This window comes from Malus sylvestris, chromosome 4 (assembly GCF_916048215.2).
Source record: "Malus sylvestris chromosome 4, drMalSylv7.2, whole genome shotgun sequence".
NCBI classification, from domain to species: Eukaryota; Viridiplantae; Streptophyta; class Magnoliopsida; order Rosales; family Rosaceae; genus Malus; species Malus sylvestris.
The window spans coordinates 18634528-18656118 of NC_062263.1; the positions used below are offsets into that span (position 1 = coordinate 18634528).

The window sequence follows — 21591 nt, forward strand, 5'->3', positions numbered from 1 at the left end:
CATCCATCTGGCCCCACGATTTTTCTGATTGAAAATAATATCCGGAAAAAGAAATTTTTCGGTGTATTCAGAAGATAGAAGATGGCCTCATCCATTAAATATCATAATTTAATTGGTTAACATTTTTATTTTTAAATTTTAAACTAATTATATTATTATATTTATACCAAACTATGTTGCTGACATATTGAAAAATCTCTTATTTTGGGAAATGGAAACAAAAATAATTGTAAAACGTTACATAAACAAGGAAGGGAGAGTGTTCTAAAGTTTCCAGCTTTTCGATATACAAATTTATAAGCTCTCGTTATCTGGGTGAGCAACTCGTGTGGGGTTTTTGCTTTTGGGGAAGTTGGGGAAAGTTTGAATAGTCTCTGTGGAGACTGCTTTTTCTAACTGCTGCTTTTTTCTCTTTTTGAGTCTTTGGCTTCTTAAATAGCAATATAAAATCATGGGTTGGATGATGATTCCCTGTTCTGGTAATTCCAACTGTAAAGCAAAAACCAAGAAGAAAAGGAAGAACAAGATTGAGTTGCAGGATAAGCCACTTGATCAGATCAAACCCACTTCAGGTACTTACTGGTTTATCTAAATTTACCTCAATCTGTGCTGCTGGTGATTAACAGATGAATTTACTGGCTTGGTAATTGTTTTTATCCATCTGGGTTTCTTTTAAATTTTGCAGAAGATTAGATATTTCATGTGAAGTATTATTTTGTTCAGTTTTTAGTATGCAGATTAGTGGCTTTGAGTAGAATTTTTCAAATTTTGAGATAACTTTGGGATTGAATTTGATAGGGTATGAACTGTTGTTGTAGTTAAATATGAATTATGATGGCACATCATACAATACACTGGTAAAGAAGGAATCTTTGTAGCATTGTTATTGCTGTTTTCTTGTCAGAAATGCAGCTTATACTCCTGGTATTGCATATAGCCATGAACAATACTTAACTCCTCAAAGATGGGTAGGAAATCCTACTTAGAACTCTTAGTGTTTTAATCATAGAGCTTTATGCTTATGATTAGAACTGTCCATACTATGAATCACACTTTAAATATCATCTCTGCAAAAAATAAATTAAAACTAAGGTCGTTTAGTCAATCTATTGTAGCAAATACATAGACGATTCGTAATGCTTTTACCAATACTATTCATTTGTTTTTAAATAATTTGATGACTAAACAACCTTAGTTTTAATTGATTTTTTGCAGAGACGATCTTTATAGAGTGATTTATAATATGAACGGTTTTAATTATAAACACGAAGTTCTATAAATTGACAACGAACAATTTAGGAAAATTTTGAGTATGAGTTCCCACTCGTCTTTGAGTAGCCAAGTATTGTTCTATAGCCATGTAGGATTGTTTTCAGTTAGCTTGGCATCATCCGTAAAATCGTGCTCAGTCTTTATTACAATTTAGTTGCTATATTTATGAGAAGTTTATAGGTTGGTTATTTTCTCCGTTGTGAATGAAATCACTCATAGTTTTTATCTATTAAAAGTTCTCACTTCTTTTCCATGTTTGATTTTAGGTTTTTCTAAGACTAGTTCCATTTTGAGTGTCAAGGAGGATCCAAAAGATGGAGGGTCTGATCACATTGCAGCACAGACTTTTGTCTTCCGTGAATTGGCAGCTGCAACTAGAAATTTCAGGTCAGAATGTCTTTTGGGTGAAGGTGGATTTGGTCGAGTATACAAAGGACGTTTGGAAAGTACAAATCAGGTTATTCATGGTTGTCTTTTTATTTCATTGAACATGAAACAATTAAGCAGCCTGAAGAGGTTTTACGAGTACTTTACACATATATGTGTGTGTAGATATTTCAAGGCTGTTTTTTTTTCCTTTTTCGGGTTGGGGTGGATTGGGGAATGATTATTTTGAAATTTTCTTCATAGAGACTACAGATTGCAAAGTATGGGATGAAGATTCTAGCTTACTAGGAGATTTACCTTCTAACATGCGATCGATGTAGTTGGTCATGGAATTTGAAACTTATCGTTGTGTTTGGTGTAGGTAGTAGCTATCAAACAACTTGATCGTGATGGATTACAAGGGAACAGGGAATTCCTTGTTGAAGTGTTGATGTTGAGTCTTCTTCACCACCCCAATCTTGTTAATCTTATTGGTTATTGTGCGGATGGAGATCAAAGGCTTCTTGTTTATGAATATATGCCCCTAGGGTCTTTGGACGACCATTTACATGGTATCTATAACCTTTTGCATTAACTTTCAAATTTCAAATGCTTCTTAACCTTTAATGATTCATTAGTTAGCTTTTTGGTGGAACTGGTTTCATAAGCTTCTTTTGCAGATGTGTTACCTGGTAAGAGACGACTTGATTGGAATACGCGAATGAAAATAGCCACTGGGGCAGCGAAGGGATTGGAGTATCTACATGACAAAGCAAGTCCTCCTGTTATATACAGAGATTTGAAATGCTCCAACATATTGCTTGGTGAAGGGTATCATCCAAAGCTGTCTGATTTTGGTTTAGCCAAACTTGGGCCTGTTGGGGATAACACCCATGTATCTACAAGGGTAATGGGAACGTATGGATATTGTGCTCCAGAGTATGCAATGACAGGGCAATTGACTCTTAAATCAGACGTTTATAGCTTTGGCGTAGTTCTTTTGGAAATTATAACAGGCAGGACAGCGATTGACAATACCAGAGGTGCAGGAGAACAGAATTTGGTTGCGTGGATAAGAAATTCCGTTCGGTTCACATGTTTCATATTCTTTTAAATAATGAAGCCTTTTGAGCTCTTTCATATTCCCATTTTTTTTAGCTCTTTCATATTCTTAATAATTTGAGTGACCATCAATAAAGAATTCTGCAAATCAGAACTTATTCTGATATTTAACACTCACATGTTACTACTTTGTTGTTTCAGGCAAGACCCTTGTTTAATGACCGAAAGAAACTTTCACAAATGGCAGACCCAACGCTCCAGGGTCAGTATCCCCAAAGGGGCTTGTACCAAGCTCTTGCAGTTGCAGCAATGTGTGTTCAGGAGCAGCCTAATATGCGGCCAGTTATAGCTGATGTCGTCACAGCTTTGACTTACCTTGCTTCACAGAAGTATGACCATGAAACAGAGCCAGTCCAAAGCTCCCGTCTTGCCCCTTGTACTCCCCCTAGAACCAAGAGGGATAGTGAAAGGAAAGCTCAATTGCGGTAGTGTTTCTCTTCATTGTTTTTTCTTCTTGAATATATACAGAGCCGGAATGCTGTACTATATCCTTGTGTGCCTTAGTGCAGTGATTTTTCATTTGTATTTTTACATCTTTATTCTTCATTATCTCTAGATCCCGTAGGTTTCGCTTCATACTACCTTCTCTTTTCAAGTTTTCGGGGGTATGGTTCTGCTGTGTTGTGTAAAATGTAATTTCTAAACCCTGTCAAGATTGCTTTGTATTGCTTTTTCTTTTGTTTGTAAATGTGAATGGATGGATGAACTTGGCTTAGAGCGCAAGGCAAGTTTTATAACATATAAACAAGATTTACGTTTAGTTTTATAACATATCGCGCACGATTATACATATCATTTGGAACCCGAAAACTCGAGTAAGAGTTTTCAATCTGAATCAATTTCAAAGGTAGGAAAAATACTTTACCATGAGAAATAAACTATTTATTTTACTTCCTAATTTAACTGTATCTAGCACCAATGTATTAAAAGCGTAAGATGTGGGCGAGGCGTCCAAGGGATAGCCTAGCCTAGGTGTGAGGCGTGAGGCGAAGCCTCACGAGACCTAAATTTTTTAATATATACACTGAGCGTACACATATATTATATTAAAAAAGAAGAAGATTATTAATCAATAATTATCCTGAGCACACACATATTATAAATATATATACACACATATATATATATACACATATTATATTATATATATAAAATAGATGATGAAAAGCACAATGAGCACATATATAATAATGCACACAGACGACACACACATCCATTATATAAAAAATAAAAATCAGAAAACAAGGCAGAGAGATGATAGTGCAAGGAAGAGGTATGAGGTAGTTAAAACCCCACCCAAAATTTGGGTTTGGGAGTAATAAAAAAAAAATCCCTGAGGCACGCCTAGGCGGCTCTGGCGACGCCTTTCGCCCACTCCCTGAAAAACAGAGGCAGCAAGCCTCAAGTCCAGCCTCACAGGGAGCCTAGGCGCGCCCTGAGGCGAGCCTTTTAAAACATTGTCTAGCACTAGCTGTTTTCTGGAGTATGGGATTTTGCTGCAGTTTGGTGGTTCCGAGGCTCCTGAAAATGTGTAACTAATTTGACGAAAATTATATGCTGCTCTATGGTTCCCTATACTTTTGGATTTTTGGCATTTGGATCATGGTCTTTGACCAAGAATCTAACGGCAAAAACTCTTAAGTATACTAAAAAATCTCCAAATCTCGTTAGAAAAACAAAAAAAGATAAGACTAATTATTAAGATTTTTATTAAGGATAATGCCTAAGAATTCTGATAAAGAAAAAAATATAAATGCCAAGCAAAAACAATTTTCCAAGTGAATATTGATTTTTGTTTCTTTTTTTGGTAGCAAGATAATAATGTTTACATGGTAAAACATGTAATCCATTTCCATTCCTCCCAAACCAAAAACTAATAGCTAAGCAAAATAGTGAGGCAGCACCAACACCATCAACTGGGTGCACCGGAAACCTACCGATACTTTTCGCGGCAAAAAGCGGATGGTTTTCCGTTTTCGCTTTGTTGATGGTGATGTCTGATTTAGGTACAATTTATCTGTTTGGAACCTATTCCAAAGAGCTCAAAACCACCTTTGGCTATGACCAAGAAACCCTCAACCTGCTGGGGTTCTTCAAGAACCTTGGGGCCAACATCGGCATTTTCGCAGGCTTAATAGCGGAGGTAACAACGACGTGGTTTGAGCTCCTCAATGGTGCGGCCACGAACTTCTTCGGCTACTTCACGATGTGGTTAGGAGTCACGGGAAAGATCGCGAAGCCGGAAATCTGGCACATGTGTCTACATGTACATTGCAACAAATTCTCTGAGCTTTGCGAACAGGTGTTATGGTTACTTGCGTCAAAAACTTCCCACAAAGCCGCGGCATCATGATCTGCCTCCTCAAAGGGTACATCGGCCTCAGTGGGGCGATCATCACCCAAATATATCTAGCATTGTATGGATTTCAAGACCAGAGAGCTCTAATTCTTCTCATCGGTTGGCTCCCAGCTGCAATCTCAGTTGTGTTTCTGTGCACGATTCGTCCGATAAAAATCACAGCAGCTGCTAAAAATCAACAGCAAAAACGACAACTCAAAAGTGTTTTATCGCTTTCTGTACGTGTCGATTGTTCTTGCCTTGTTTCTCATGGCAATAACTCTGACTCAGAAATTGGTTGTCTTCCCCCGGGCAGCCCAAGCTACGACTGCTGGTGTGCTTCCTGCTTTTGATTCCTCTCTTGATTATCATCAGAGAGGAGTTAGTCAGCTGGACACTGTCGAAACAAGAACCTAGTCGAATAGACTTAGAGGAAACACAAGAACAAGGACAACGAAATCAATGAACCACAAGAACTGGAGTTGGATCAAGAGATCAAGCCGATAGGTACGTTGTTGTTCTCAAACATTTTCAGAAACCACCAAGAGGAGAAGACTACACCATTTTACAAGCAATCTTGAGCATTGACATGCTACTCATATTCATTGCAACATTATTTGGACTTGGATCGAGCTTCACTGCTACCGACAACCTCGGCCAAATTGACGAAGCTTTGGGTTACAAACCTCAGACCATAAACACTATTGTGTCACTCATCAGCATATGGAACTTCCTGTGCAGTCTTAATGAAAGAGATGAAGGTTCCGAAGGTAGAGTAGGAGATCAAAATGAAGTTGGACTACCTGTGCAGTCTTATCAAACCAAAGCTCCACTACCTTATGATCCCCATGCAACTGGAGGAATAACTGCTGGTGGTGCAACTCCTGATAATTCTTGTGGTCTCAGTGGCGAATGCGAGGAAGCAAGGGGCTTGAAGCAGAGGATTATGAACCTAGAAGTAAAGGTTAGACTAAATCAGAGGCCTTGGATTAGCTATGCATGATTTAGTTTTGAAAGCTGGTGCACCTTACTATTTGAAACAATACGATAGGTCACTTATCATCGTTTGCATCCATTTTCTTGTTGTTGACAAATCAATGAGATCTCAATCAGAACAAATCCCTAATTTTTTGTATACTTAGTTTTTTTATGTATTTTCCTAGTTAGGAAGTCAACCCCAATTTCTTTGGAGTTGATTGTGCATATCAACTGTATATATTTCCCCTTCATGTATCAATGAAATATACAATTATTCCATTCAAGCATTCTCTTCTTGGTACCAGAGCCTAAGTTTTGAGAAAAAACACAAAAAAAAAAAGAAAAAGCAAAAAGACGAGGTCGTCCTCTGTACGGAGAACCATAACTACCGCACAGCCAGTTGTGCAGCGCCGTCTGACCAGCGAGCGACGCCGTCGTTGCTGACCTGAGAACCCAAACTACCAGCCGTGCACCCAGTTGTGCTGTGCACCATCCGACCAGTGAGCGACGCCGTCATTGCTGATCCGAGTTCACCGATTCTCTCCCTGCATCGACCACCACGTACCGAGATTCAACCTGCTGCCTGAAATTTGTCCCAGATTCCGACTTGTGAATTTGTTATGCATGCCCATATTCGACTGAAGCCACTATATTTAGTTTATTTGCCTAGACTCCGTGACCCACTTCTTGTTGTTTGAAGAACATTAGAAAAAAGGCTTGTTGTTGCGAAAAAGATTAAGGAAAAAAAGGTTGTTGTGCTGTTGTGAAAAAACAAGGCTTTTTTTAGCCAAAATGGTCCCTGAGATTTGCATAACTCCTCACTTTAGTCCTTGAGATTTCAAATCAATAGAAGTGGTCCCTGATATTATCCACCATCCATCATTTTGGTCATTCCGTTAAAAACTTCGTTAAAGTGTCCTGAAGCTCTTGGCCGGAAGTTTGGGCAATTTTCAAAGTTTCGTAACTCAATCGTTTCTTAACCAAATTTGACCCATAATATATCAAAATGAAGATAGGAAAGTGTAGAATAAGATTATACTTATTTGGAAGCCCAATGGTTGCCGGAGATCGTTGGAAAATAGCCTTAAATTTGACTGCTCCGAGGGAAAACTAAAAAACTCGCCAGAAACTGGGTGAACTTTAAACGTTTTTAACTTCTTCAATACTCAATGAAATCAAGTGATTCAAAACTGAAAATCATACTTCTAGACGAGACAAAGAGAATTGTACATTTTTCAGTGGCTAACGCTCCGTGTTTTGGCTGGAAAATGGCTCGAAAGTGGCTGTCTTGGTCTTGAGTTAACCACTTTTGAGCCCATTGGGCCAAACCACGGTGAGTTAGCAACTGAAAAAGGTACCATTGTCTTTGTTTCATCTAGAAGTATGATTTTTGTTTTTGAATCACTTGATTTCGTTGAGTATTGAAGACGTTATGAACGTTTACAGTTTACCCAGTTTCCGGCGAGTTTTCCAGTTTTTCCTCAGACCAGTCAACTTTGATGCTATTTTCTGACCATCTTCGGCAACCATTGGGATTCTAAATAGTATAATCTTATTCTACACTTTCCTATCTTCATTTTGATATATTATGGGTCGAATTTGGTTAAGAAACGATTGAGTTAGGATGCTTTGAAAATTGCCCAAACTTCTGGCCAAGAACTCTGGGACACTTAATGGAGTTTTTAACAGAAAGACCAAAATAATGGATGGTGGACAATCTCAGGGACCACTTCTATTGATTTGAAATCTTAGGGACCAAAGTGAGGAGTTCTGCAAATCTCAAGGACCATTTTGGCTAAAAAGCCGAAAAAAAAGAAGGAAAAACTTTCTGTTTGAAGAAAAGAAAATCAAGAAGAATGACGGGTAGAAAAGTAGATAAAGAAGAAAAAAGAAAAAAAAAATAGAAAAATAGAAAAATGGCAGGGAGGAAGAGGAAAAAAAAGAAGGAAATTTGTTGGTTTTTTATTTTTTTGTTTTATAGGACCTTTGTTTGGAAGTTTTGACCTTATCAATCATCCATATGTGTTGCACCAAATTCATCCAGAGCAATGGTTGTCTAGACTCGTGCACTGATTACAAAAACTAAGGTAGCTTCTGAACATAACTATAACGATGGTAAGGCTTTAAAAGTTTCTGCATCTGTTACGAATAATACATGAATAATTGATTCTGGTGCTACTGAACATATGACTTGTGATCCTGGACAGGTACAAACCCTAAAACCATCCATCAAAACTGTCGTGAGTGTTGCCAATGGTAATGTTGTCCCCATTATTGGGGAAGGCACTGTCTCCCTTTCCAATACCCTTAACCTTGATTCCGTACTTGTTGTTCCTTCCCTTGATTATAATTTATTATCAATTGCTCAAATCACTGTCGCCCTACATTGCTTTGTGATGTTTTGGCCTTCTTTTTGTGTTTTTAAGGATATTCGGACTCGCAAGATGATTGGTTATGGTATTAGGAAGGGCAAACTCTTGCAGTGGAAGGATCTAAGGGGGAGAAGAATAAAGCTTCGGAGGTTTGGTTGTGGCATCGTTGACTTGGACATGTTTCTTTTGGTTATTTATTAAGGTTGTTTCCTAGCCTATCTGTTAAGCATATGTTTCTAGCTTTAAATGTGGTATTTGTAAATTGGCTAAAAGTCATCATACTTCGTTTCCACCCAGTATGACTAAAAGTTCTGTTCCTTTTATGATAATCCATTCTGATGTTTCGGGACCATCTAAAACTGGAACATTTGGTGGCTCATTTGTAATACCCTGAAAAATTTAAATATAGGAATTGAAATATTCAAAATTTTGAGTATGTGAAAAAGAATTGAGAAATTTTATTAATTCATTTGAGCTAGTTTTGAACTAAACTAGTTAAGAAGTTAGAAGTTTGGGAATTATATTATTTAAAATCAGTAGACCGTACAAGGTCATAATTTATATTTTTAAATAGAGCTCGATCTCACGAACACATAGGCGCAAATCGTTCGTGAAACGGAGTTATGACGAAGAAGTTATTGACGTTTAAAGTCAGGGACAAAATGGTCACTTGATCGTTTTGAGAAGATTCCAGATTTTTAGGCCAAATCTGGGAAAGCCACGTGTGTGGCTAAGATTAAAGGAAGAAAAGGAGGAACGGTTGTGAGGAAAAGGGAAGGAGAGAAAGGAAGGAAGGGGGGGCGAATCAGGAGGGAGAACAAGGAGGGAAATGAGAGAAGAAAATAGGAGGGGAAAACGAGTCTTTTGACCCGTGAGGCATAACCGGCGAGATTCATCCTCTCTCGGCCAAATTCCGACGAAATTAAGGTCCCCCACCACCTGAAAATTATCTCTAATCATCTCGTTTACCTATTCCACCACAAATTGGAGTTTAATTAATCTAAGAATTGGGGAAAACACCTCATGGGTGCCGCGACTTTCCTTGCTCGAAATCCATCAAAATCTGAAATGTTTTAGTTCAATTACAACCACCTTTAGACTCCCCTTGAGCCCTAGAACAAAACCCAAGCCTTGGTTGGAGCGGTGGAACACCGGAGATAACAAATCGGGGACACCCAAATTCTAGGGTTCCAACGGGTTAGAGGCAAATTGGAGCCTTTCCAAGCCAAATTGGGCTTGGCCACAGGTATAAAGTTTGCTCTACTCTTTGAGATCTTCATTTTTGTAATTTTTGGGAAATTTTAGAAATAGTTAAATTCTCTGGCGAGCCGGGGCGGTCGACCGCCACCCACGGCGGTGCGTGCGGCGGCGCACGGCTAGGGAGCCAATATTATGTTTTATGCCAAAATTCAAATTTTTATTAATATTTTTGAAAACTAACTGCTGACGTTTGGATATTAATACGATTGTTGTATATGTTGGATTAATTGAATATATTCGGGATTTGGTTGAAGTTTTGAATTGTGAACTACGAATGGCTTGATCCCTGTTTAGGGTACGTAGGCAGTCTAACGAGACGTTAGATGCAACCATAAAATTATGTGAGGTTAAATATAAATAAATTCGAGAATTAAGGTTACATAATGAAAATTGGTCCACCAAATATTGTTTTGCTCGTGGGATGAAGGAATTTATTAGGAGTTGTTGATTAATCCTTGTGAATTAAGTTAGTATTTTAATTTGTTGTTTTGGTATAAAAAAGAAAAAGAGAAATAAACTATGGATAGTGTTGTAAGAAAGTAAATCATTGAAGCGAAAGAACGTAACTAATGCTAATAAACTAAATAAGGGTTATTTTGGGCCTATCACCAATACTAATATTTTCCGAAATAAAATAAATATTTCGGTGTCGGGGATCATTGGTTTGTTACTTTTATTGATGATTGCACACGTATAACTTAGGCTTGCTTGATGAAGTCCAAAAATGAAGTTACTTCTTTGTTTCAGTGATTTCACAAAATGGTGCAAGTACAATATAAGTCACAAATACAGGTTCTCAGGAGTGATAATGGCGGCGAGTATGTGAACAATGAGCTTCGTGCCTTTCTTGATCATCATGATATTGTTCATCAATTTACATGTCCAAGCACTCCTTAACAAAATGGGGTTGCAAAACGTAAGAACCGTCTGCTTCTGGAAGTTGTTCGTGCTTCCTTGCTTGAGGCTTGTCTTCCGCTATCCTACTGGGGAGAAACTCTCACTTCAGTTGCATATCTCATTAATCGTGTTTCTTCTCGATCAGTTAATTTTTAGACACTATTTCAGGCTCTCGTCTCCCATGTTGATGCTCTTCCAATTTCCAATCTCCCACCTCACGTGTTCGGTTGTGTGGTATTCGTTCATCTTCATAAGCAGCAGAGAAGTAAGCTTGAACCTTGGGCCTTGCGGTGTGTGTTTGTGGGGTATGCCTCACAACAAAAAGGATACCGATGTTATCACCCTCCAACGAAAAAGTTGTTTGTCACTGTGGATGTTGCATTTCATGAGAATGATATGTACTATGCCAATCTCAAGTCTTCACTTCAGGGGGAGCATCAAACAAAAGTTCAAACTCTTGATTATAGTATTCCGGATACAGTTATTGTGAATGATTTTGATTCAAGTGGTGACCATTCACAATAAAATAACGTTGTGAATGACTTGGAATTAAGTGATAATGTCTTGGAGACAAGTGGTGATCATTGTGAATGACTTGGAATTAAGTGATAATGTCTTGGAGACAAGTGGTGATCATTCACATGAAAATAATGCGAATGACTTGGAATTAAGTGGTAATTCATTGGAGACGAGTGGTGATCATTCACATGATCATAATGTTGAAAACCTTGAAAGAGACGAGCTTACGTCGCCGAACAACTCACTGCCAACTTCCGCATTACCAGCTTCCACGCGGCCCTCACAGTTGGCTTCACCATCTTTGAGCCCCAATAACCATAATCAATCGCCTTCGATTCCAAATGCACCACCACCACCACCATGTCGTCTCGCTAACTGTGTCAACCGAGGTATTCCTAAAGCCACTTACGAAGCTGATTTTAAGTGCAAAACTAGGTATTTGGTGAATAAGCCCACCTTAAGTCTGATGTGTTATGCCCGTTAAGTAATTATGTGTCTACCAATCACCTGTCAGACTCAAATAAGTCATTTGTGTATCAATTATCTACTGTATATATTCCTAATAATGTGCAAGAGGCTTTAGCTGATCCACGTTGGCAAGCAGCATTGAATGAAGAGTTGAAGTCTTTGAAGAAGAATGCTACCTGGGAGATCACAGACTTACCAACTGGTAAGAAACCTGTGGGATGCAAATGGGTTTATACTGTGAAGTACAAAGCTGATGGGACGGTGGATCGCTTCAAGGCAAGACTGGTAGTAAACTAAAAAATATAGAATTGACTATACAGATACATTTGCACCTGTGGCCAAGATTAACATAGTTCGAGTTTTGTTGTCCTTGGCTACAAATCTCAATTGGCCTTTACAACAGTTCGATGTGAAGAATGCTTTCTTGCATGGAGATTTGATAGAAGAGATTTATATGGATCTTCCACCAGGATGTAATACTCCAGATAAACACAAAAGAAAGGTGTGTAGGTGAAGAAATCCTTGTATGGTTTGAAGCAGTCCCTTCGAGCATGGTTTGGAAGATTCACAAAATCAATGAGAGCATTTGGTTATAGACAAAGTAACTCTGATCATACTTTGTTCTTGAAAAGACGAAATGGGAAGCTTACTGCACTTATTGTGTATGTAGATGATATGGTGGTAACAGGAAATGATTCGGAAGAACGTGTGGCCTTGCAAAGATACTTGTCTACTGAATTTGAGATGAAAGACCTTGGATCCTTGAGATATTTTTTAGGGATTGAGGTATCGAGAGGCAATTCGGGAATTTTCTTGTCTCAGAGAAAGTACATTATTGATTTATTACATGAAACCAGCATGTCAGATTGTCAGCCAGTATCTACACCATTAAAGGAAGGATTAAAGCTTTATGTTGATCTGAATCAAGTACCAATTGACAAAGGGAGATACCAGAGATTAGTAGGCCGTTTGATGTACTTAGCACACACAAGACCGGACCTTACTTATGCCTTGAGTGTAGTGAGTCAATACATGCATGATCCCGAAGAATAACATATGAATGCAGTGATAAGGCTTTTGCGATATTTGAAGGGAAGTCCAGGAAAAAGGATTTTGTTTAAAAGAAATAACCATCTTGGAGTTGAAGGTTATACTGATGCAGATTGGGCAGGTTCGGTTGATGATAGGCACTCAACATCAGGTTACTTTACATTTGTTGGGGGTAACTTGGTTACATGGAGGAGTAAGAAGCAGAATGTGGTCGCCCGTTCCAGTGCAGAAGCCGAATACAGAGGAATGGCCCTTGGAATTTGTGAAATTTTGTGGCTTAAACTTTTATTGCAGGATTTGGGAATTAAAAATGACCAGCCTATGAAATTATTTTGTGATAATAAAGCCGCATGTGACATTGCAGATAATCCGGTACAACATGATAGAACGAAGCATGTTGAAGTTGATAGATTCTTTATCAAGGAAAAATTGGAAGGGAAAATAATTAAAGTACCATCAATTAGAACAGAAAATTAGTTGGCAGATATTCTCACGAAAGCCGTTTCTAGTCATAAGTTTTCAAGTTTCTTAGACAAGTTGGGCATGCGTGACATATATGCATCAACTTGAAGGGGAGTGTTGACAAATCAATGAGATCTCAATAGGAACAAATCCCTAATTATTTGTATACTTAGTTTTTATTTATTTTCCTAGTTAGGAAGTCAACCCCAATTTCTATGGAGTTGATTGTGCATATCAACTGTATATATTTCTCCTTCACGTATCAATGAAATATACAATTAATCCATTCAAGCATTCTCTTCTCTTGTCTCTTCCCTTCTCCGTGATTGACCCTGACTATTTGGATTAAAAATGCGTTTGAAATATCTTGATTCTTGATGAGCATTTCTTTCATAATACTTTGTTGAAGGTTAATCTCATTGACTATGTTTAACTATGATTTTCCTTCAGAAAAAGTGATAATCATTCCATTGAAGCAGGTATATCAGAGGAAGGGGTCCAAGATCCTCGTGTTGTGGTGCAAAATTCTGTTGAATTTGATATGACGTGTGATGGCTTCCGCTGGAGGAAGTACGGTCAGAAAGTTGTTCAGGGAAATCCATATCCCAGGTTAGAAAGAGTGAAAACTCATTTTTATTTCTTTAGGAAATGTATCCACACCTCTTAGAGCAATTGGCTAATTTTCCTCTTGCATGTGTGCGCTCATCTGTCTCATACGTACAATGTACCTCTAGCTCTTAGTCTACTAATATTTTTTGTGTTGTTGATGAGGTCTCAAATCTACCCCCGTTTTTGTTGATAACGAAGTATTTTGGTAATCCGAACTCGAGACATTACTTTTCAGAATGAGATCCTAATCCAATATATAACCAACCTCTATCGATTATGTTAAGACTTAGTTGCTTAAGTTGGTCATCAAGTGATGTTTGTGCATTCATGACATCTGCAGTGGGACGCAAGATTCTCTGTGGCTAGCTAGTGCTTACTCCATAGTTTTTATGATCTTGCAGAAGTTACTACAGATGTACCAGTCTCAAATGCAGCGTGCGCAAGCATGTCGAAACAGTCTCGGATGATCCCAAAGCTTTCATCACCACGTACGAGGGAAAGCACAACCACGACAAGCCACTAAGGAACATGAACGCAGGATCATCTGAGAAGGATACAACAACTAAAGAAAAGCCACGACTGAGTGACAACATCACATTCAAACTTTGGCATCAAACTGTTTCAACCCCATGTTTGTCTGACAAAAATGTCATATGGGCTCAGAGGAAAAAACACACACCAAAAGTAACTGTTGCAGTGATTCTGATTCCCGCCTTGGATGCTCTGCTCTGCTATGCGATGCCAATCATTTCACTTGGGAATCTCTTTGCTTGATGGATTGGTGACAAAAAATGGTGTAAATATTTTGGCTTAATTTCCCCCGTCGTTGCTACTGCCTTGGCTTTTTAGTCCAAATGATTTTTGAGATTATCCACAGTCAATCATTTTTTGTGAAAAATCTCCGTTCAATTGAGGATATTTTTTGTCAAATTAACCCCTCCACTTGACCGGTGGTTTCGTCAATTTAGCGGAGATTTTTCACAAAATGACTAAATCGGTTGATGGTGGACAATCTCAAACACTAATGTGAAGATTTACATCAATCTCAAAAACTATTTTGGTTAAAAACCCTTGTTGACTTCAATTAGCTCATCAGAGTATTACATTTTCTCTTTATTTGTATTAAACTAAATAATAAGCCCGCACGTTGCAACATGAACCAATTGTTTCAGGCGTAATTGCATGAATAAGACGCATTTAACTTGAATAAATTCAACACAATCATGAATGAATAGAGGGACACATGAGTGAATGAGGTCAATAAGATAAGCAACTTGGCTTTTATATACATCAACTGAGCATGGCTTAATCAAGGGTTAAAGGGGCAGTCAAACTGATTGAATTAAAAACAATCACAACAAATGCATGATTAGATGGACCACTGTGTTATCTGTAAGTTAAGTTGTGGCCCCATAAAACAGAAACACTTTCCAATGAATAACAAAATAGATTTTGATTCAAGTATACCTTGTATGACAGTGAATAAGTTTATGCTAATTTTCTCTATCTATCTAGCCTGTGAGAATCAAATGTACAAACTTGAACTCTAGATCTTCGTTCACCAGAATAACTTCCCATTTCTAAAGCCTCTTAGATTTCACTTTCACCTAATCATAGGCATCCACTCATCCGTGTCAAATGGGGAAATAAGCAGAAATCACCTTGAGACAACACAGAGTCCACTGTTGCTGCCTCGACAGCATCTTGAACGGGAAGAATACCAATTAAGTGAGGACCTCAAGTAAATTCGCATAAATGGGATATCAAGTGAGGATCTGAAGCCAATTCGCAACAACACAAAACCTAACCAACAACAATTTGTTCATGACCTCTTAAAACACCAAATTTCGTCCCGAAAACAGGACATTTAATGCAAAAAGCTCAAAACTTTACCTCCCAAAACTAACATATGAGAGAGCATTGCACTTCTTATCTTTAGAAGCATGAATGGTGAACTAAATACAAGAATAAGAATCTACAATGAACTAAATAAAAACACATTTTTTACAAACATTATTTGCACAAAAATTTAAACTGTATTGAGAAACTCACCATCCCACTTCTCATGAATGATGTATGATCAACCCATAAAAAAAAATGAAATCCAATTCAAAAAAAAAAAAAAAAAGAGAGCTTGAATATAGCAACCCTACTCCCCCTCTTATGGTCTAAATATGTAAGGAAGTCGTAATCCAATCATGTTAAATTCACCCTTTTAAACGCCACAATTTTGGTAATAAAAAGTGAAATTGAAAGGGAAAAAAAAAAGAAAAAAAACCTAGAACGGAAGGTAGTGATCGAAAACTCCCTCTACTATCATTATTTGTCCAAACTTTGAATGAATCGGAAACAAAAGAAAACAAAGAACTTGATTAGTTGAGTTATTAAGAAAACATGAAGTTGGTTAACTTGATATATGAAAGCTGAATTCATTGACAGATGCTTCACATACATCACACATTCAAATATTAGATATTCTTTCCAAGCCATAACATCCACTGTTTATTTCCAAAAAAAGTATACACTATCTGGATAACAGCACTTGGTAATGAATTTATGCTCAAAAATCCCACAAAACCATTCAAAAATACATATTTCACCATAAAGCATGAAAAGAGAAAGATTAGGGCTCAAAGGTACCTTTTGGGTGAATTACATCGAATTTGAATGATGCCGCTTGGTAATAGGACCTTGTTTCGGAAAGGAAGGATGCCGAGGCTAGTGGGAAACTCCACCGATTCCGCCATATTTGTAATTTGTAGTGAGAGGAAGAAGAAACATAAAGGAGAGTCAGAGGAGGAGGTAGATAACAGAGGCGTGACCATATAAGTGTCTAACCCAAAAACAAAACAACTTAATAAAGAGTTATGGATGTCGTTGTAGACCATTGTAAATGAAACAAACCTGATGAACTTCTCTTGCTGAAAATTCATGACTACAACTTATTTTCTATAATCTCCTAACGGAAATTTATATATGATCTTTTTTCATGATGGAACTTCGGGTCCAATCATTTTATATGATGAGGATCAAGAAATTGTAGGTTCTAATCTAATCAAGGAACTTCGGATCCTGTATATACTCATCGTAACAAAAGAAATACAATAAATAAATTAAAGCAATAGGCAGTAATTTCAACCATAATAAATAAATTGTTTATAAGTAAATAAAGCTTGTGACAAAGACTTTAATTCAACATCATTCACATAAATAAATCAAAACTTAAAGCAAATGGCGATAATAACACTCATTGTAAATAAATTACATTTAATTAGTAAATTAAATTTGTGAAAAGACCTTAAACAAGCACCATTCATCTAAATAAAGCAATAATAGAAAAGGGTAATGATTAAGTTTCCATTATTTTTTTTTCTTCTTTTCTTTTTCTTTGTATGCCACTTTCTTTTGTTTCATCTCTTATGTTTTATTTTATTTTATTTTTACAACTCTTAAGTCTTTTTAGTTACCCAGGAAGTAATAGTAACAATAAGTCTCAATTGATGTTCCTCATCCGATGAGTTTCGAAAGAACATAAACGGTTCCCATAAGTTTTGGAGTCAGGAATAGTGCTTGCAACTTATGAGAAGATCAAACTGTTAGATTTAGCTCAAATTTTAGTTTGATATGAACAAGAGGATAAAAGGATACCGAACAACTTTCGTGAAAAAACAATTTCGATCTGAGCTACCGAAAATGGAGTTTTGGTACTCATAAGATGACTGTCTAGTTTTCTGCTGAAATTGGAAACTGGTTTGGCATTTCAAACATCTGCGATGATCGTATCGTTGGAATTTTCTGAAAATTTGATATATTGTAGATACTGGGCGGACGAACAACTTTCAGGAAGAAAGTATTTCAATCCGAGATCAGTAAGTTGGATTTCCGAGACTATTTACATGGCTATCAGATTCTATACGGATTTTGAGTATGTGTGTGTATATATATATATATATATATATATATATATATATATATATTTGCTTTAAGAAAATCAGTAGTACATAGATTTGAGGGTGATATGAAAAGATTTTCTTATCTGTAGGATTCCAACTGACAGAGGTGGACCGAATTTGTGGCATTGTGCTTTCCACTGACATAAAAGCTTTTCATGCTGATAATGTGTTGTGAATTCGACGGTATGTGTGCAGTAGAATAAATGAAATAAGACACAAGGATCCTCTACAGTCAATGCAACTGAAGTACGTCCTCGAGACAGCAATAGTGCTTTATTTTATAATTTGAAATAATAAGATTACAAAGATAACTTTATCTATTCTTTGTTCTCTTCTTTCTTTTTTTTTTTATCTCTTCCTTCCGTTTCTCTTCTCTGCCCAGTCTTGTGTTGTGTGGGGGTGTGCTCCCCTTATTTTATGACAGAAACCAAATTGTTTTGTTAATCAAAATAATTAGAGAATCTTGATGGCCAAGGTTGGAAGGCACTGAAACCAACTTGTTTGACAGCTATCTTTATTCTTTTGGTTGAGTGGACATCCACTGATTTACAACAGGTCGAATCTTTTACCTAAATTTGGTTTTATGACAGAAACCAACTTGTTTTGTTAATCAAAATAATTAGAGAATCTTGATGGCCAAGGTTGGAAGGCACTGAAACCAACTTGGTTGACAGCTATCTTTATTCTTCTGGTTGAGTGTACATCCACTGATTTACAACAGGTCGAATCTTTTACCTAAATTTGGTTTCCGATTCTCAAATATATCCCATGACAACCAAAAAAAAGAAAGAAAAATCAGAGTTGGTGGAATAAAAAATGTGCTTACTTCTAAGTTCCAGCTTTTCGATATACAAATTTATAAGCTCTCGTTATCTGAGTAGCTCGTGTGGGGTTTTTCCTTTTGGGAAAGTTGGGGAAGGTTTGAAGAGTCTCTGTAGAGACTGCTTTTTCTAACTGCTGCTTTTTTCTCTTTTGGAGTCTTTGGCTTCTCAAACAGCAATATAAAATCATGGGTTGGATGATGATTCCCTGTTCTGGTAATTCCAACTGTAAAGCAAAAACCAAGAAGAAAAGGAAGAACAAGATTGAGTTACAGGATAAGCCACTTGATCAGATCAAACCCACTTCAGGTACTTACTGGTTTATCTAAATTTACCTCAATCTGTGCTGCTGGTGATTAACAGATGAATTTACTGGCTTGGTAATTGTTTTTATCCATCTGGGTTTCTTTTAAATTTTGCAGAAGATTAGATATTTCATGTGAAGTATTATTTTGTTCAGTTTTTAGTATGCAGATTAGTGTCTTTGAGTAGAATTTTTCAAATTTTGAGATAACTTTGGGATTGAATTTGATAGGGTATGAACTGTTGTTGTAGTTAAATATGAATTATGACGGCACATCATACAATGCACTGGTAAAGAAGGAATCTTTGTAGCATTGTTCTTGCTGTTTTCTTGTCAGAAATGCGGCTTATACTCCTGGTATTGCATATAGCCATGCAGGATTGTTTTCGGAAAGCTTGGCATCATCTGCAAAATCCAGCTCAGTCTTTATTACAATTTAGTTGCTATATTTATGAGAAGTTTATAGGTTGGTTATTTTCTCCATTGTGAAAGAAATCACTCATACTTTTTAACTATTAAAAGTTCTCACTTCTTTTCCATGTTTGATTTTAGGTTTTTCAAAGACTAGTTCCATTTTGAGTGTCAAGGAGGATCCAAAAGATCGAGGGTCTGATCACATTGAAGCACAGACTTTTGTATTTCGTGAATTGGCAGCTGCAACTAGAAATTTCAGGGCAGAATGTCTTTTGGGTGAAGGTGGATTTGGTCGAGTATTCAAGGGACGTTTGGAAAGGACAAATCAGGTTAGTCATGGTTATCTTTTTATTTCATTGAACATGAAACAATAAAGCACCCCGAAGAGGTTTTACGAGTGCTTTACACATATACGTGTGTGTAGATATTTTCAAGGCTGTTTTTTTTTTGTTTTTTTTTTTCCTTTTTTGGGTTGGGGTGGATTGGGGAATGATTATTTTGAAATTTTCTTCATAGACTACAGATTGCAAAGCATGGGATGAAGATTCTAGCTTACTAGGAGATTTACCTTCTAATATGCGATCGATGTAGTTGGTCATGGAATTTGAAACTTATCGTTGTGTTCGGTGTAGGTAGTGGCTATCAAACAACTTGATCGTGATGGATTACAAGGGAACAGGGAATTCCTTGTTGAATTGTTGATGTTTAGTCTTCTTCACCACCCCAATCTTGTTAATCTTATTGGTTATTGTGCGGATGGAGATCAAAGGCTTCTTGTTTATGAATATATGCCCCTAGGGTCATTGGGCGACCATTTACATGGTGTCTATAGCCTTTTGCATTAGCTTTCGAATTCCAGATGCTTCTTAACCTTTAATGATTCATTAGTTAGCTTTTCGGTGGAACTGGTTTCATAAGCTTCTTTTGCAGATGTGTTACCAGGTAAGAGACGACTTGATTGGAATACGCGAATGAAAATAGCCGCTGGTGCAGCGAAGGGATTGAAGTATCTACATGACAAAGCAAGTCCTCCTGTTCTACACAGAAATTTGAAATGCTCCAATATTTTGCTCGGTGAAGGGTATCATCCAAAGCTGTCTGGTTTTGGCTTAGCCAAACTTGGGCCTGTTGGGGATAACACCCATGTATCTAAATGGGTAATGGGAACGTATGGATATTGTGCTCCAGAGTATGCAATGACAGGGCAGTTGACTCTTAAATCAGACATTTATAGCTTTGGTGTAGTTCTTTTGGAAATTATAACAGGCAGGACAGCGATTGACAATACCAGAGGTGCAGGAGAACAGATTTTGGTTGAGTGGGTAAGATATTCCGTTCGGTTCACATGTTTCATATTCTTTTAAGTAATGAAGCCTTCTGAGCTCTTTCTTATTCCCTTTTTTTTTCAGCTCTTTCATATTCTTAATAATATGACTGACCATCAATAAAGAAATCTGCAAATCAGAAATTATTCTGATATTTAACACTCACATGTTACTACTTTCTTTTTTCAGGCAAGAACCTTGTTTAAAGACCGAAGGAAACTTTCGCAAATGGCAGACCCAACGCTCCAGGGTCAGTATCCCAAAAGGGGGTTGTACCAAGCTCTTGCAGTTGCGGGAATGTGTGTTCAGGAGCAGCCTAATATGCGGCCAGTTATAGCTGATGTCGTCACAGCTTTGACTTACCTTGCTTCACAGAAGTATGACCATGAAACAGAGCCAGTCCAAAGCTCCCGTCTTGCCCCTTGTACTCCCCCTAGAACCAAGAGGGATATTGAAAAGGAAGCTCAATTGTGGTAGTGGACACGCCAACCATCGCAATGTTATGATAGTATCTGATAGATGCTCATACGGTATGGAGTCTGAACTGATATTGATCGTGGATGATAACATGCCATCAGATCCTAATTCTGAAAGTTTCTTCCCATCTCCATTTCGTGTCTCATCAGTCATCATCAGCAAATAGTGTTTCTCTTCTTTGTTTTTTCTTCTTGAATATATACAGAGCCGGAATGCTGTATTATATATTTGTGTGCCTTCGTGCAGTGATTTTGATTTGTATTTTTACATCTTTATTCTTCAAATATCTATAGATCCGGAGGTTTCGTTTCATCCTACCTTCTCTTTTCAAGTATTCGGGGGTATAGTTCTGCTGTGTTGTGTAAAATGTAATTTCCAAGCCCTGTCAAGATTGCTTTGTATTACTTTTTCATTCGTTTATATGAAAAGCCTGTGGATGCTTGGAATGAGAAATGTTTGTATATGTGAACGGATTGATGAACTTGGCTTAGAGTGCAAGGCAAGTTTTATAAATAATACACAAGATTTATGCTTCGTTAGCCTGTAAATTTATCTGTATCGCGTACGATTATGCTTATCATTCA

At 37.3% G+C, this 21591-nt stretch overlaps 3 protein-coding genes, 1 long non-coding RNA gene and 1 pseudogene across 7 annotated transcripts; 4 read left to right on the plus strand and 1 right to left on the minus strand.

Moving 5' to 3' along the window:
• The first annotated feature begins 171 nt into the window (after nucleotides 1-171).
• LOC126618838 (probable serine/threonine-protein kinase PBL7) lies at nucleotides 172-21541 on the plus strand. 2 transcript variants are annotated; one of them, XM_050287031.1, is made up of 6 exons: nucleotides 172-572; nucleotides 1539-1729; nucleotides 2021-2210; nucleotides 2319-2722; nucleotides 2902-3194; nucleotides 21013-21541. In XM_050287031.1, exons 1-5 carry the CDS (start codon nucleotides 452-454, stop codon nucleotides 3187-3189), a joined length of 1194 nt encoding a protein of 397 aa, XP_050142988.1. In that variant the 5' UTR covers nucleotides 172-451; the 3' UTR covers nucleotides 3190-3194; nucleotides 21013-21541. The 2 variants fall into 2 exon arrangements, with proteins under 2 accessions (XP_050142988.1, XP_050142987.1); XM_050287030.1 differs by lacking the exon at nucleotides 21013-21541 and having other exon boundaries at nucleotides 173-572; nucleotides 2319-2681; nucleotides 2902-3065.
• LOC126618171 (uncharacterized) lies at nucleotides 4015-6101 on the plus strand (annotated as a pseudogene).
• Nucleotides 13409-15933, plus strand: LOC126618844 (probable WRKY transcription factor 20). Its single transcript, XM_050287042.1, has 2 exons — nucleotides 13409-13713; nucleotides 14115-15933. The coding sequence occupies exons 1-2, from the start codon at nucleotides 13646-13648 to the stop codon at nucleotides 14485-14487; spliced, it is 441 nt and encodes a 146-aa protein (XP_050142999.1). The 5' UTR covers nucleotides 13409-13645; the 3' UTR covers nucleotides 14488-15933.
• LOC126618850 (uncharacterized) lies at nucleotides 15148-16681 on the minus strand. Of its 2 annotated transcripts, none has more exons than XR_007621875.1 (2): nucleotides 16354-16681; nucleotides 15148-15516 (listed from the first exon to the last, which is right to left on the minus strand). It is a non-coding gene; the product is annotated as an uncharacterized LOC126618850 (long non-coding RNA). The 2 variants fall into 2 exon arrangements; XR_007621876.1 differs by having other exon boundaries at nucleotides 15148-16045.
• LOC126618835 (probable serine/threonine-protein kinase PBL7) lies at nucleotides 18388-21541 on the plus strand. Of its 2 annotated transcripts, XM_050287025.1 has the most exons (6): nucleotides 18388-18796; nucleotides 19129-19257; nucleotides 19344-19534; nucleotides 19838-20027; nucleotides 20136-20527; nucleotides 20720-21541. In XM_050287025.1, the coding sequence occupies exons 1-6, from the start codon at nucleotides 18676-18678 to the stop codon at nucleotides 21005-21007; spliced, it is 1311 nt and encodes a 436-aa protein (XP_050142982.1). In that variant the 5' UTR covers nucleotides 18388-18675; the 3' UTR covers nucleotides 21008-21541. The 2 variants fall into 2 exon arrangements, with proteins under 2 accessions (XP_050142982.1, XP_050142983.1); XM_050287026.1 differs by lacking the exon at nucleotides 19129-19257 and having other exon boundaries at nucleotides 18392-18796.
• Nucleotides 21542-21591: the final 50 nt, after the last annotated feature.